General features: G+C 40.2%; 1 protein-coding gene across 5 annotated transcripts in view; it reads right to left on the bottom strand.

The window, feature by feature from the left end:
* Positions 1 to 16206, bottom strand: part of LOC115373075 (voltage-dependent L-type calcium channel subunit beta-4-like) — a 32895-nt gene continuing 16689 nt past the window's right edge. For 2 of the 5 annotated variants that reach the window (XM_030071354.1, XM_030071336.1), the window contains 9 exons: positions 13691 to 13767; positions 13135 to 13154; positions 10473 to 10553; positions 9674 to 9732; positions 9360 to 9469; positions 9053 to 9204; positions 6545 to 6640; positions 3896 to 4081; positions 1 to 2898 (listed from right to left, as the gene is read on the bottom strand). In XM_030071354.1, the coding sequence (XP_029927214.1) occupies positions 2635 to 2898; positions 3896 to 4081; positions 6545 to 6640; positions 9053 to 9204; positions 9360 to 9469; positions 9674 to 9732; positions 10473 to 10553; positions 13135 to 13154; positions 13691 to 13767 (1045 nt within the window). In that variant the 3' untranslated portion in view covers positions 1 to 2634. The remainder of the gene's footprint in view (positions 2899 to 3895; positions 4082 to 6544; positions 6641 to 9052; positions 9205 to 9359; positions 9470 to 9673; positions 9733 to 10472; positions 10554 to 13134; positions 13155 to 13690; positions 13768 to 16206) is intronic. The other 3 variants (XM_030071321.1, XM_030071344.1, XM_030071327.1) reach the window with 2 other exon arrangements.

The following is a 16206-nucleotide window of genomic DNA, read 5'->3' as shown; positions in this document are numbered from 1 at the left end:
CCCGGTCGAAGCACCATGTTGAGGAAATGAACCCTTCATCCACGTTTAACTCAACTGGACCTTTTTTTTTTTTTTCTTTTTTATCGTCCTGCAGTGCCAAACCGCATTCTACCCATGGATGCTAAAATGCCAAGAAGAAGCAAAGCTGGGGCGACAGATCGGACTATTAACTCAAGACTAGCTGCGCTTACATGGACCCTGATATCCCACTGATAATCAGAATAAAAGCCCAATCAGAATAAAAATGCCACCTCATTCAGAATGTGTCTAATAAGTGTCTAATAACCATGTAAACTCTTAATCTGATGGTTTCTCTGTGGTTGGAATAAACCTACTTTTTCTGCAAATGGGAATATCCCAGTTTGAAATCAATAAAGTAAATCTATCTATCTATCTATCTGTCTAATGTTTGTCTCACATGGGGGGACATCAGGTGATGTGATGAGTTTCAAGGCGGGACAGAAACACAACTTGTCTGTGGCTGATAACTTTAAGGATTGATGAACGCCTCCGTGGTCGAAAAATGCTGGAAAACCACAAGTTATTTTTATTTTTGCCAGATGTCTGAAAAGACGAACAAAGCCAGAATCTGCAGAACCATCCAGCAAATCAAAAACCTGCTGGAGAAGTCCAAACCAGCCAGCCAAGTTTCATTTCTACAGTCTGCTGGACGACCTGATGGGGGCGCCACATGTCTCATGCTGGATTATATTTATATTTCTGGCAGTTTAGACGCTTCCCAGCTGTTGGAAGTTCTATTCTGATTAAAAGCTTTGGGGCATGTAAACACACATCTTTATTTAGCATCCCTGTAAACCAAATCTCTAACCAGAATGATTTAAATCTGGTTGAGGAGATATTGTCCATGTAACCGCAGCTACTTTCTGAATTAATAAGAAAAAAAAATAATCATAGTAATGGCTCTTCTTTTTGTGTCATGCATTCCACTGAAACTCAAATTTAGCCTCTGGATGGCATAAACCCATACAGCTTCTGTAAGCCACTTTGTCGTATTGTTTCAAAACCTCGGTCATCATTCATCTGCAATTTGGGCCATCTTTTTTTCTTTTTTCTTTTTTTTTTTTTTTTGGAGAAACATGTGCCCTATATTATCCTAAAAACATCAAGTTGATTACACTAGGGTTCTATTTTTACGATTGAAGGGAACATGCTCTGCAGTCGGGACAACATGCCAGCTACACAGAGAGTGAACATGATGCACAGTGATCCTGCGGCCACACGCTCCTGATGTTTTAATCTCGTTAGAAAATAATAATAATAATAATTATAATTAAAAAAAACAACAACACTGGAAGTCAGTTACATGGTGATGAACCAATCAAACGAGGAAGGGAACCGCCTAGTGTTGCTGACGCGGTCACCAACATCTATACATGTTTCTTTTATCATCTCTAGGAGACTTTTGAATGCTTTTAAATGCAGAACAATCAGCAGCTTCGGCAGGAGAAGCTCTTATAGGGTCTAATCCGAGTAAACTCATATTACAACGTCAGTCAGAATATCCCAGCTTTGCTATATCGCCTCTCGCAGCAGCATTTTTTTTCCCTCTATGCCAGTCTAAGTCCACATCAAAAAAATGGCCTGTCAAGTATTGTTTCGCTATTGTATCTCACTATCCCTATCCTATCTGACACACTACCTTTACAGCTATTGCCTTCTTTAACTTCTCTAAGTGCTAGCTGATTAGAACAGAAGCAGTATTGCCATCTCCTACACGTGTTGCTAAGATCCCGGCATCATCAGAGTCTGTTCAGCTTATGACGGTGAGGGTCGACGCCCCAAATAAAATCCTAACGCTACGCTACAGAAAAGCTGGCCGTCTCCAAGGTGACTTTCACATGGCAAAAACCAGCAGCCCGAACATGGTCATCTGCGCACACACCCCCCCCATCCACCCTACCGCTACCCTTCAAACAATCTGTTGATGTCGTTTTTTTTTTGTTGTTTTTTTTTTGTCATTGTTGTTGTTTCTTAAAATGGACCTCCGTATCGACAGCTAATCGCAGAGAGTCCGGGACAGCAGGTACAAAACTTTCCATGGAGTGGACGGAGAAGACGTTGATACTCCCCTCGGCATGCAAACAGCTAAATGGTGACCGGAATGACACAGGGCTCAGAGGACGGGGGTCAGGAACACCAGCAGCCTGCAGCAGCGTCTGTGCAATGGGCTTCCCTCCGACCCGGTGGTTTGTCCCAGGCACTTTGAAGCCTGCGCACCAACTACTGTCTCAACCTGTCCTTCCGTGTTTAGCTCGCCAACAATCTGCACAATCTGCACAATCTGTTGGTAGTGCACACGAACCCGAAAGGTCCCGGAAACACAGGAGCATTTGATTTTATCGTAGTTACACATTGGCATTCTGCACCTCTTTCTCAAGCGGACGAATCACGACTGTCGATTGACGGAGGTTGCCCTGGCAGCTTCACAAACGAAATATACCTGAATGTGATTTTGTGGGGACTTTGATTTGATAGAGAGGGGGGAAGAAAACAGGAAGACAAAACAAATAACAGAAACAAAGAAATGGCACAATTTGGGACCGTCTTGGCTCCGTTGCAGCGGGGTGGAGACTGGGCCGGCCGAGGCCCCCGGGGTTAACGGCGGAAACGGGCTCAGAGCCGGTGCCGGGAGTCATGGCTGTAGCTGCCCGGTGAACTGCGGTTACGGTGTGGCTTGTAGGCATCCTGATAGGGGTCCTGGTAGTCCTGGTAGGGGTCCTGCTGCTCTCGGCTGTGCTGCGAGCCGGATGACATGCGGTTGCGTCCTTTGTGCGCTCGCTCGTTGTGGTAATTCTCGTCCGATGTCATCAGGTTGCGTCGCTCGTTGGGGGTGGAGTGGTCTCCCATGTGGTTGCTCTGTCTCATTCTTTGGCTCTGCTAATCATAAGAACACACCCCGAGACCACAGGTAAATCTGGTGGCACACCTCATAACTCAACAAACTTAAAAAAAAAAAAAAAAAAAAAAAAAAAAGACACGATATCACACACTTGAGGCTATGGTAAGATTTTGATGTCTCTAACAGAAATGTAAATTTGATGTAAATTCACCCTATTTGCCCAGGAGACATTATGCTGTCTCTTCATATTTCTGTATAGGAACTTATTGTGAGTGATACACCCAAACTGTTTGAACTAAGGCTCTTAAGTTTGGCAGTTTACTGATTTCTAAAAGAGAAAAAAATAGATCCAGGGGTCTATGAAGGGGTTTCAAGCATTTTAAAGGGGGTTTCAAAGAGTCCCAAGCAAAATAACATTTGACTATGATTTAATTGTCTAGAAATTGCCCAAATCAGAGAACATAAAACCAGAAGTGGAAGTAACTAATTTACTAACTTACTCATATTACTGTAACTGAGCAGGTTTTTGTGTGCTTGTACCTTTTTTTTTTTTTTTTTTAAGTCTTATTTCTCTGCACTTCTACACGCTGCAACTGTATAAAACTTTTACCGCAGACTGAGCAGCGAAATGGTTTCTTCTCCCTGTGCATCACCACCTGTCTGTTTCAGGGTTTATTTATGTTTAAAGCTTTTTACCACAAATGGAACAACTCCGTCATGTCTCCCTTGTTTTTTTGTTGCGAGCAAGATAATGGTTTCTCTCCAGTATCCAGAGGTGGAAGTAACTAATTACATTTATTCATTTACTTTCTGAAGTCAGTAATTTTACTTTTACTTAAGTGTATTTTTGAGTTTTGTACTTCAGATCCATTACAGAGAACAAATGATCAGTGATGGATTGTGGAACCTTTCACAATAAAAGCTCAGCCAGCAAACCACTGCATAAAACAGCAATATTGTAATCATAGGTGTTTGCTCTCTCAGGTACCATCTGTATCTCCCACTGACATTAAGAAACGCCGACAACCATCGTACCTGCAGTCCGGAGATGGTGGTCGGGTACGGAGTGAGGGCGGTGGGGCCCAGGTTGCGTCCCAGCAGAGGGTTGAGAGGCGTGGCCAGCGAGGTGTGGGTGGCTTTCCAGTAGGCCTCAAGGTACTCAGCTAGATGCTCACAGGCATCCTCCAGCTGGTTCTCGTCCAGGATGATGTCAAACATCTCCTGTTAGCAGCAGATGGATGGATGGATAGGAGTAAGATAAGATAAAGCTAATAAGATGAGGTGAAAGTTAAATGATCCCCATGCAGAAACTGGGTCATCGCAGCAGCAAAGGAATCGGATACAGCACAAGAAAAAAAAAAAAGGATATACTAAATTTTGTATAATGACTAGGGCTGTCCCATATACTCTTTCTTAATAACTAGATAATCACTGAGTTTTATTCACAAATATTCATAAGTCTGCTATAATTTATTGTCCCATAAAAACCTTGCAGTGAAACGTCACGTTGTAAATGATGTTTTTTCCAATACATGTGATTTATTTTGAATCCATTTAGCTTTGCCCCTGCTTGTAATTTGAGAAAACTGCAAGCTTGTAGTCTAGAAGCAACATTAGCCTGTGTTCATTTAGCACACGCAGCACATGATGCTTGCTGAGAGCTTCAAAATAAATGAAATATACTCAAAATACTTATAAGTACTGCATGTTTCAGATGATTTAGCACATGACAATTACTACTGATTTACATTTAAATAATAACTTATAATAAATAATATCTGATATTTGGGGCCAGCCCTAGTTTACTGAGATAATGTTATCGATAATTATGCGCTACTATATGTCATATGATTTCATAACATATAATTTTGTGAATATTTGTTTTTTGAAAGCTGACATTTTGTAAACCGCTTTGGCAATGTTGTTTCTGATGACCAATAATGACAATGAAGTTGCTGATTATTATATAAATACAAACTGAGCAAATGGTGGCATAGTGAACATAATGCTAATGACAATTCCACTGTATCATCAAATAATACCTGGAAACATACAAGTGAAGAGCATAAAAAAACAACAGCATTATGAAGGTGTGCAAAATGACAGCAGTCAAAGACACTGAGACAAATGAAAACCAATCTTAACATGTACAACATGTTCATGGAAACATCGAAATGAAACACAGCCGGCATGAAATGACGTGACACAATGAGCGGATATATCTAATATGCACATATGAGAAAGATGATGGGAATATGAAGAAAACATACTTGCACATTTACAGCTTACACACATGATGTGCAAAATGTGCATTGTGTTCACATTAGCAGCTCATAAATACACACAGAAAAGTGTCTCAAGGTGTACAGACGTGCACTGTAAAAAAACGGTTTGTCTTAACAAATATATTCAGCTGACATGTACAATGGATATGTGTGGTTTTATCTGTTCACATGATCCAAAGTCCAGATGGAGGAAACGTGTGCAGAAGGTTTCTCATCACTCTCAGAACTGTTGTGAAATATTGAATGCTGACATGTGGAGTAAAATGGACTGTGTGCTTCAGCATCACCAAGACAAAAACATTTGCATTTACTCAATTATTTAAATAAACATGAATCTGATTCTGACTCTGTAATTTGCTGCATAGAAAAATTTAGGTTACAAACTTAATTCCAGCATTTATTCTAAACACATTTAACTCGTAGAAACTGAATAGCTGGAAACCGGTGTGGGCCAATCAAAAGTATTCCCGGGTGGTTCATGTTGCCATGACGACAGTTGTGCACATTCGACTGATGTCACCGCGTCGGCAGAGGAGTTTTTATTCACGACGGGAGAACGGCAACATGTTCTGTTTCAACAAGAAAATGAATCAAAGAATTGCGAAAGTAATTTTGTGTCTCTTGATTTTGATTTAAAATGAACAAACAAACAAACAAACAAACAAAGTTGGTTTTGGGAGGAGCTGAGTCTTACCTGCCAGAACACTATTCAATAACTTTGCTTCCAACAACGCAGCAAATTAGGATGAACATCTAATCTGCTAATCTTAACGTTAACCTAAAACAGGCCATGCATTAGCTTCCAGTCATTTCTGAAGAACTTTATCAGCACGTCGATGATTTTAATTAATTTTGTGCGTTAACTTTAACTTCTCCCTTCGTTGTTGTCACCATGGAAGTTTCAATTAAGTTTCTCAAACAAACTCTTCTGCTGACACGGTGACATCAGTGAATGCTTCGGCTGTTGCCTTGACAACGTGAACCACCAGGAAATACTCTGATTTGCCATGAAACAAAGGCCCACATCAGTTCCACCCATTGAATTTCTATGATTTGACTAAATTCACCCAAATAGCGCCGTTCACAGAATGACGTCATGTGATGATGCTGAATCACCTTATATCGCCGCTTTATTTCCCTTTGGCTGCACTGCAGTCTAAGGCTCTCAGTATATGAAAGTTTTTTTTTAATATTTCCTTGACCTGAGGTGGACTGTGTTTGGATATCCATATGCCTCTCTTCCTTAACTATTTCCCTTGTGTTGCATTTCTGTGTGGTGTGTTTTATCATGTGGAATTGTTTTTTATGTGAAACTAACTGTGCTGGACTCCCTCGAGGAAGACATGGTGTACCTTCTTGGATGAATAAAAATAAAAATGAAAGGAAGACGGCCACTCACCGGCGGACACTGGGCCAGTTTGTCAGCTGCCACAAGCTGGACATTCAGGTGTTTACTCTGGGACTTCCCTCTGGACTTGACCAGCCTCTGCAGAACCTGGATTACAGGGCGGCAACTTAAACGATGCTCCTTGCACATGGGAATTTAACAATCACGGCTTTAGATGCACTTGTTTTAGGGCACCTGGTGGCCTCCTGCTCACCTGATGGGTGGGGCACCGTCCCAGGCAGAGAGAGGTCTGATCGAGAGCCTTTAATGCACTCGTTCCATCAAACTTTTGAAAACATAATATGCCCACAAGGAAAAAAAACACAAGGCATACTCCCTCATGTGCAAAAGATAAAAAGCCTCTATAAAAGCTAAAATGAACATTCGGAGAGAAAGAAAGAAAAGTAACAAGTTCCGGTACCCATTTTTTGCAATTTGTAAATTGTAATAGCACTAAAAAGGTATTTCTTCACGGCGCAGTGTTACTATCTGGAGGTTTCCTGCAGATGCTACCTGCCAGATCTACTTTCCAATTTAAATAAAAGCAAAAAACAAGAAAAGAGTCATTTAATACCCTCAAAAAATGGGTACCGGGGCTTGTTGTGATTTTTATGTTAATATAATCTGTTTAGTCTGTGTTTGTTTATGTGATAAAACTGGGTACAAGTGGCTGTTCTCCATGGAGGTGCAATCAGTTTTTTATCCATCACATCTCTGTATGCCGCCCTGAAGAACACCTGTGTGCGAAAATAAGTTGATTTGTTTTTAATCGTGCCATGCATCAGCCACTTTGGTAAGGAAGTATGCCTTGGATTTTTTTTTTCCCTTTTGGATTTTTTTGATTGTGCACCCCAATTTCCTTTCACTGTAAGGCACAGTAACATTCCTCAGTTTGGGACTGTGCTGCGTTATTTTCAGCTCGGAGCTCAAAATTTCTGACATGTTGATTTCCAACCTGCATAGCACTGCATTCATAGTATCAGTTCAAGAGAAGTGGATGCCGACAAGAAGCAAAAACTCAGCATTTCCCTCCAGGGTCAATAGTAAAAGTGCATGCAGTACTATTTGCTTTTATACGCTAAATAAAGACTCTTTGATTGATTTGACTGAACATAACCTTTTTGTGTGCTCTCAAACTGAAATCAGAGAAACCAGAGCTCTGAAATGATGCCGAAATTTCCAACTTGTGGTTCCTGAATTTGATTCATTCATTTCTTTTTCTTTTTTTTCAGAAGCCTAGTTTTTATTGAGCTCCGAGTTGAAATGAACGTAGCACTTGGATGCTCGGTGTCACAGAATCAGCTCTCAGTTAACTTTCCTGGTTGACTAAATAACAACAGGAGTGCATTGAGAGAAAGAAAAAACACCAACAGTGCCGCAGACACACTCTGTTCCATGCACAGGTGCCGTGGTGCAAAACTTCATGCCGTTTTTTTTTGTTTTTTTTTTTTTGAGACAATATTGTGCTGCTGCTGGGGCCGCTACACAAGTGAGGGGAGAAGGCCAACCTAGTTTAGAGATCATTACCTTCAATGTGAGGGAATCGTCAACATAAACAGGTGTTCATGTGGTTTGTTTCAATCAAATGAGCAGTTCTGTGGGATACTGGCAGTGGAGATCATATGAAAATGCCCTTTTCAAACAGCTTCACACCTGTTTGTACATCAGCTGACGAGTCCGTGTACCCCACTAAACCAACTAGGCCGTCCTGGCATCCCTGCTGAGGATTATGGGAGTTTTTGTGGTAGGAGGAGAAATGACCGTCAGTGAAATGTAATGTAATGACTGCTGTGCTTCCACAAGCACTGATTCAATTCAATTCAATTCAACGGGGCAGAAATTAAATTAATCGAAAGGGAACATCACTCGAGTCATTTTGTGAATATGAACAACTCTTTTCCTTCAACCATAAATCAGAAAAACTGAGACTCAAAAGCATTATTTCATATGCAGGGACCCAAAATTAAAAAGTGTCGCCACATGGATGCTCCAATAATGGGCCCCAAAACTCAATTTTTACTCCTTGTTCGATGCCACTGTCTGTTAAAAATCACCAATTTCGGACTTATCCCGTGATAATCACCCATTTTTTTTTTTTTTTTTATTGGAGATTTGGAAGAGAGTTGTTCATATTCACGAGTTGTTAAGATGTTAAGATGACAGAAGAAGCCTGCTGCAGTTTCTATTCTGAGAGGCATTCCCTCTTGGGGAAAAAAAACTGCTGTTGACTGAAGTTTAAGTTTGAAGCTGAAGTGTTGCATGGCCTAAATGGTGTTTCAGAGGATTTCTGTGTTAATAAGAATAAACTTCTGGAGGCTACACTGAATATTTTGAATTTTAGGAATGAAAATATCAGCTATTCACACTTCAGTTTCAAAAAGTAAATCAATACTGGTCTTCAAAAGCCAATTTCAGTCAAACTACTACTCGAACTGCTACTGATCTTCCTTGGTGGGTTCATCTTATTGCTTTAAGATGCCCTCTGTCCTAGCTTGCATGTCCCTTATCCTCCCAGCATACCTTTGGCGAGGAGACTTTAACATGGACGATAATGGGGGCGAGGGAGGTCTTGAGGAGCTGGGCCGGGTGGTTGATGGTGTCGGCGTCCAGGACCACCAGCTGGAGCGAGCGCGCCAGCTCAAAGATCCTCTCGATCTCACTTTGCACCTCGGCTGTTGAGACGAGACACAGCACAGTCTTACACAAAAACTGTGAACATTTTCAGATATCACACAATATGATATTTAAGATGGATCATACAAGTTGGGTCTCAGTTACGACACCACCTGAGGATGGACTGAGCCCTGCAGACTGTGGAGTCTCTTACCGAGGCTGGACCGGGTGTTGGATCTTTCGATGATGGCTCTCTTACTGGGATTGTTGAGAACAGACCTCTTGGCTAGTGATATGTCTGCTGTGACTCGCGTGATAGATATCCTGCAAAATGGAGAGAGGAAGACAAAAAGATACAACTTTTTAAACTCTGATTAAACTGTGATTAAAAGTGAGGCTGTTAAATGTAGTTTTGAAAATGTAGAAGTGTAGCGATGAGATGCATCATTCTCCACTGACATATCCAACAAACAAGCAAACAAACAAATAAATAGAAACTGATCTCTAGTCTCCTCTAAACTGTCTTACCTGCCATCAAATCTGTGTTTGAGGAAGTCGAACAGCGCTTTCTGCATCATGTCTGTCACCTGGTGGGACGGGAGAAGGAGTTAATAAACACCCAAAAGCCTGCAGCACACAGTGTGATAAACCTGCTTTAATGTCAGTGTTTATGCCCTGTGTGTGTGTCCAGCTCTAGGAATATTTTTCTGTTTTTTTACGCTCATTTTATGAAGACTGCACACTTGAATAATGTACATTTTGGGCGACAGAGGGAAAGCAAAGGCAAAGTAATTCAGTTTTATTAGGAATTCATTGAGAACATCTGAACAAGCTGCTTTTACGTTCATATCTTATGACTTCTGTGAGAACAAGCTCTCTTTTTCAAGCTCAATCTAATTATAATACATATAAAAACAACCATGTATGAAAACATTAAAAATAAGTACATGAAAATTACAAACAATAAAGATACAAAAAAATAAAATGGGTAAAAATATGTATATATATAAAAAAAAACAATAAAACCACAAAAACAAAATCAAATATGGAACAAAAAATACATTAAAAAATATGCAAAAAATAAATAAATAAATAAAAGCACAAAAAACAAAATGAAAAATACATAAAATATGTAAAAATAAAATATACAAATTAAACAAACAAACAAAAAAAAAAACAATAAAAGAGACTTTCTAATGAGAATAACTGGGATTAATATGGAGCGTTGGTGTCACCCGCTGGCCCTGCATCAGTACGGTTTAACATGTTTGAACCATTTCATGAAATAATCTGCGATGTTTATCACTGACAGATTATGTAATCTGACCTCGTAACCCTTGAGGGAGGGTCCCACCAGCACCACGGGCCTCATGGAGGGAACCACGTCGTATGGGGGGATGTGCTCCGTCTGCGCACAAGAACACACTCGGTCAGCAGCAGGCGACTCGCCCACGACAACAACAAACAAACAAACAAACAACAAAACAATATCCCAACAACGCTTCGATTAAAGGATTCCTCTACAGCCACTGAAAGTTAGCTTTGTTTCTCTCCCTTATGAAACCAAGACTAGTTTAATCACTGCTTTTCATATTTATTATATATATTTAAATTAATTTATTATGGCTTTTATTATTCAAATTTTTTAGTGTAGCATATTTTTTATTGTTGTTTATTGTCTTTATTTTTATTTTAAGTTATTTCTTAGTTCTTTTAACCTTGTAACGTGGAATGTGCCGTATAAATAAAGTTGAGTTGAGCCCAGCTGAGTTATTAAATATTTATATGCCATTACTATACAATTAGTCACAATGAGACTGAAGCAGATTAGATTAGATTAAATTAGATTAGATTAGCCTTTGTGGAATAGAATTTATTACAATTTAGAATCTTAAATCCAAGTTTCCAAGATATGTAGTAACATAATTCATGAAGAATATTTATGAATCAAATATTTAAGCATAAAATAGTGGTAAAATAAAAATAAATAAATAAAACACAGATTATATAGATTTGTCAATAAAAAGCAGTTCCTGGCTGACCAAAATTGTGCTTCTTCAAATCAATGCATATCCGAACTTTCACCTGAGAAGCTATGTTTGTTTCTACTATTCTATTATTAGTCTTTTCTCTTACTTATTCTATTATTCTAGTATTTGTTTAATTTATAATAATAATAATATTCTGTGTGGAATAAGCGACCATTATCAGTGCAGAATTCATCCCATAGATTATGTCGGAGCCAGTTTTGGTTTCTGCTATGATGCTGCTTTCAAAAATCTTTATTATTAGAGATGATCATAGATCAAAACATTGGATAATTAGAGATCAAAAATATCTAAAATACTTACTTATACTTATACTGAATCTATTTATTCTAAAGTTTTAAAATAGCAATTTCAAAAGGGAGAGGTGCCAAGCTGAGGAACGAAGCAAATTTTCAGCAGCACAGGAGGAATTTCTTTAAACATAAAAAATACACCAAACATGGACCGACGGAGATCAGCTGTTCAATGGGAAATTGTTATGTTGCCATGTTGAGGCATGCAGCAAATAATATAATGTAATAACAGTCAGATCATATAATAAATGTAATAAATTGTCACGCTAAACTACGAAAAAATGAAACAGTAAAAAATACATTGTGAGAAAGATCATTCTGTTTTTCCCTATTATAACACATAATTATATAAACTGGTAATTACTGCATTGCATTTTATTACATTTTGACCAATTATTAAATTATCACGTAGGTGCTGTTTTATCTGTTGCTACAAAGCATGAGTGGAGATGGTTGGCCATGTCGATGTGGTACAACAGTTTTATCCTGGAATATTAATTACAACAAATATCACAATACTGTACCGCGCTTAACTGGTAAAACTACTAAAGCTAAAGAATACTAAAAAGTTTCTTTCAAAGTTCCTTCTGAAGTTAATTCCTTTACTTTTCTACGATCCTCAATAACTGTGTTAGGATGCTTCCATAATGTAAAAAAAACAAGTTCTTCCTTCCCTGTTTATGCTGTTTTTCAAGTCTTAGAGCGACCATCAAACGCAATTAATAAGCAGTACATTCCTGCTATATTTCTGTAAACTACCCTCTTTGAGGAAACACTCTGATAATCCTGACTACACCTCTCAAAAATTCAAAATAATCCAGAAGCTGCAGGTCCAGTGAGAACAGAGTAATGCCTCCTATTGTTCGCTCTAAAATGCTGAAAGCTGCCTTCTCCCTTTTCAGTGCTGCTGGCTCCAGAAGTAAATTTTCTATTCACTTCCACACAGACATTTCAGAAAACAGTTTTAAAGCTCGAAACCAAACCGAACTACCAGCTAAAGCACAAAAATTACAGATTCAGAGGCCAAATCAGGCCCAAACCATAAGCTTACTCTAAACTTTAACCAAAACTCAGCCTAAACCCAACAAAACACAAATACTAAAATACCTGATCCTAACTTTTTAGGAAAACATTAACTTCCAAACACCCTTCCGAAATCTGAACCTGTGACTGGAAATAGTTTCGCTATTTCAGAAACCAGCTGGCTGAGCGGATCGGTCAAAGTGAAACCAAACCAAATGTGTTGCTGTGGATACTTGAAACCATTTTTGCAGCTTTGCATCACCACTCAAAGTGGTTTCGTTTTCTGAATTATCTCTATTTCATTCATTTTGGACTAGTACACTCTCGTTCTTGCATCGGGGAGGGAGTTAATTGACCAAACTTGGCGGATGGAGGAGCAAATACCACAAACTAGGTAAGAATCCAAACGAAGTCCAAAAGAGTGCGACCTAAAATTGAAATTAGCCCGGCTGATGGCTTCTACAGTAACAACATACAGTCCTTGCTCTGTGAAAACATCATGGCTGAAATTTCTGATGGGGAAAATTAATGGGAAACAATATTATTCAACATGTCTCGTTTTGTGATGGCAGCAACAAGAGTCTTGTGGATGGGAAATGACTGGGTATTACCGTCACCAACTTACCACTTTCTGTTTCTGCTTTCCTGTAGGAGGGGAGAGAGGACAGTCGTCAGTGAGCGGCATTGGGGGAAACGTCAGCAGAATATCTCAGAAACATTGCAACATGCTTCAATTTTCATTTTTCAGTCTTAGCAAATGAAACCTATGAAGGACACAACCGGCATGATATGCACAAATGATCTAGGCACATTATCATTCACATGAAAAGATACTTCTATGGTCCTATGGTCATATTCACAAAGTCACATGAGTGCAGTTCAGGGGGGGTTCATAGTCTTGTCGTTGGGTTCACACTGTGGTAAGCCCCAGTCTCAGAGCGCCTGCAGTCCTCAACTGGAGGAAGAGGAGGATCATGGGAAAATGTACCAACAACGCTAAAGGAGCCACAATCATTCTACGCAGCGATTGATCAACTTATGCTCTATATTCGAGAGACACGGGAAGGCTTTAAAGCATGTCTCGCTCTCTTTCTAACGATGGCGGTGGTTGAGGAGGCTTGGCTCTAAGCTAGCGATTGGCTAGTGAAGCGGCCCTCTCCCCCCCTGTCTGGTGCTCTCACCTGCTGAGGATATGAGGGGTCGGATAGAGGCAGACACCTCATCCTCTACACTGGAAGAAGAGTTCCCTCCAGACTTACTGGAAAAGACAAGAGGGGATAAGGAAAGACAGAAACACACCACGGCATTAATGTGGAAAATGGCAGGGTAAAACAAAAAAGATTAAAAATGGATAAAACTGTATTCGGGGCTTACAACTCAGAGCCAGGGTGCACAACTTGGTCTGGCTCAAAAGGCTCTGCAAACACTTTACTTTTGAGGGACGTAAATGACAAAAACAACAAAGAGGGGCTAAGCTGGAAAAAGTAAAGAAAAAAAAAAAAAAAAAAAACGTCACGCCATGTTGGGTTAAAAGAAAATATTCAGCCCAGTTTCCCCTCAGGGATCAATAAAATATCTCTGATTCTGATTCTGATTTGGAAAACATGGCAGTAAAAATCCACCAGTGTCAACAATAAAGCAAAATTATCTGCTTAAAAAACACAACCAATACCCAATGTGGTTTTTGCACAACTGATTTTGAACTCACAAATAAAGATAATAATAGATGAATGCTTCCAAATGTCCGTTCTTATGATTCTCCTGTCATGTGAACCAAAGGATTACCAACAAAAATATACCTCGAGATCGTCAGTGAGCAAAAGCTAGGTGTTTGTCTCCACTTTCAAACCACTGTTAAGGGGCAAGAAATGCTAACTTTGTGTTGAAACTGGTAGCGTTGCTAGAAAATTATCTGCCATCCACATGTACAGACCTATCTGTGGTTTTACACGGGAGGACAAAATGTGATTTCAAAGCCCACAAGAGCCCAGAAGTGATGGCAGCAGCATGCAATGAAAAGGTCAGATGTTATGCTGCATTCCAAGCAGCGTCGGAAGTCTGAGATTTGCAGCTGGAAGGTCATAATTACGCCCGTGACACGTTCCAGCTCAGGAAAACAAGGGGACAAACATGGAGCCAATGAGATTTTCACTGCCCAGTATAAAACCCTGCCCCACATGCAACGGTTAATGTTATGGAAATGGCGTGAATTTCAAATAGGCATGGTAAGTTGTGTAAATGAGACAGCTTCAGAGTTGCTGTAAGGTTTATTTTCTCATTTTGACGGAGCTACGCTAATGACTCCCATAGATTTTAAGTCTTTATGCTAAGCTAACACAAAATGCTACACATAGGAACCAAACCACCGGACGCACAGTGGTGAAAATGGTATCGAACATCATGTCTCAGTCTGCGTAAATCAGAAAAAAGGGGTATTTTGTCGTTTAAGTAATACTCTGTAGCATCTATACTTTGTGCCACATGTTAACTTGACATCAGAAACTTGGATTTCCAACTTGCAGGACCATTTGTTCACATTTTTTTCCCCTAGTAGGATGTCAAATTTCCGACTTTTTCCAGCATATCTGGGAGGCAGCGCAGCTCACATTGGATTACGGGCCAGACTTTTGCTGTTACGGTGCAAACGTAGTTCTGGAAATGGGGTTAGACTCGCTCTCCTTGTCTCAGAGGCTCGGCCAACACAGACCGCGGTTTCTGGGAGTTAAACGACTAAAGTGAGACACTCAAGTGCAATTAGCATTACAGTTGGAGGTCAGCTCCGCGCAGGGCTTGAGGAAATAACATGTAAGGCACAAACCCTGGATGACAGGAACTTCAAGACTTATTAGGTAGACGGGGCAGCTCAGCGGCTGAAGGCACAACTCTTTGGTACTTTTCATATGAGCAGTTAGACGAGAGTAAGGCCACATGAGGTGAGGCAAGAGCTGACCTGGGTCAAAGTGTACCAATACACCACACACACACACACATACACACACACACACACACACACACACACACACACAGAGGTAGATGTGACCTGGCACAATGGAACCAACTGGTCAGTCTAAAAATGTATGCATACTGCAATCGTGCTGCAACCAGAAAACATTCACCTCATTAAATCTGCCTCTTGTCAACGAGTTCCTGTTTATTAAAGTCCATCCTGTCTCATTAAACAGTGTTTAGGCCACCGTGTCAACCTGACCCAGGTCTGGTCAGGACGGGTTTGGGCAGGCACTGACTGAACCAGGCTACCAAATAAATAAATAAATAAATAAAAATAATAAAGCCTGCACATTGTGTTCTGCATCAACGATGTAAAAATGAAATGTTGACAGACAGTTTGGGCACAGGCGCAGAAAACAGCCAAGAAAAGAGTTTCCAGAAATAGCTGGTTGCCAACTAAGGAGCATCAAAATATAGAAATACCTGCTGCCTACAAGTTTCACAAGTTTCGGGGGCGCATCAAGTTTAAACTGCGGTGATGCAGCACTAAAAGGGCGCTGAGGTAATTGGTGTATTCAGAGGCCATTTGATCAGTCGTGAGGTTTCCTGCAACGCGCGAAGCAAGCCAAGTCGCCAAAACAGCTCCTTTTGAAAAGCTGCCCGGCTGAAGTCAGCACAGAAATGGAAAACGAAAGGCAATTAACCGGGAAGCAATTAACCGGGAAGCATTAACAGAGAGGCCTTTCCA

Source organism: Myripristis murdjan, chromosome 2 (genome assembly GCF_902150065.1).
Source record: "Myripristis murdjan chromosome 2, fMyrMur1.1, whole genome shotgun sequence".
Lineage (NCBI taxonomy): Eukaryota > Metazoa > Chordata > Actinopteri > Holocentriformes > Holocentridae > Myripristis > Myripristis murdjan.
This window is presented reverse-complemented; position numbering and strand designations above follow the sequence as displayed.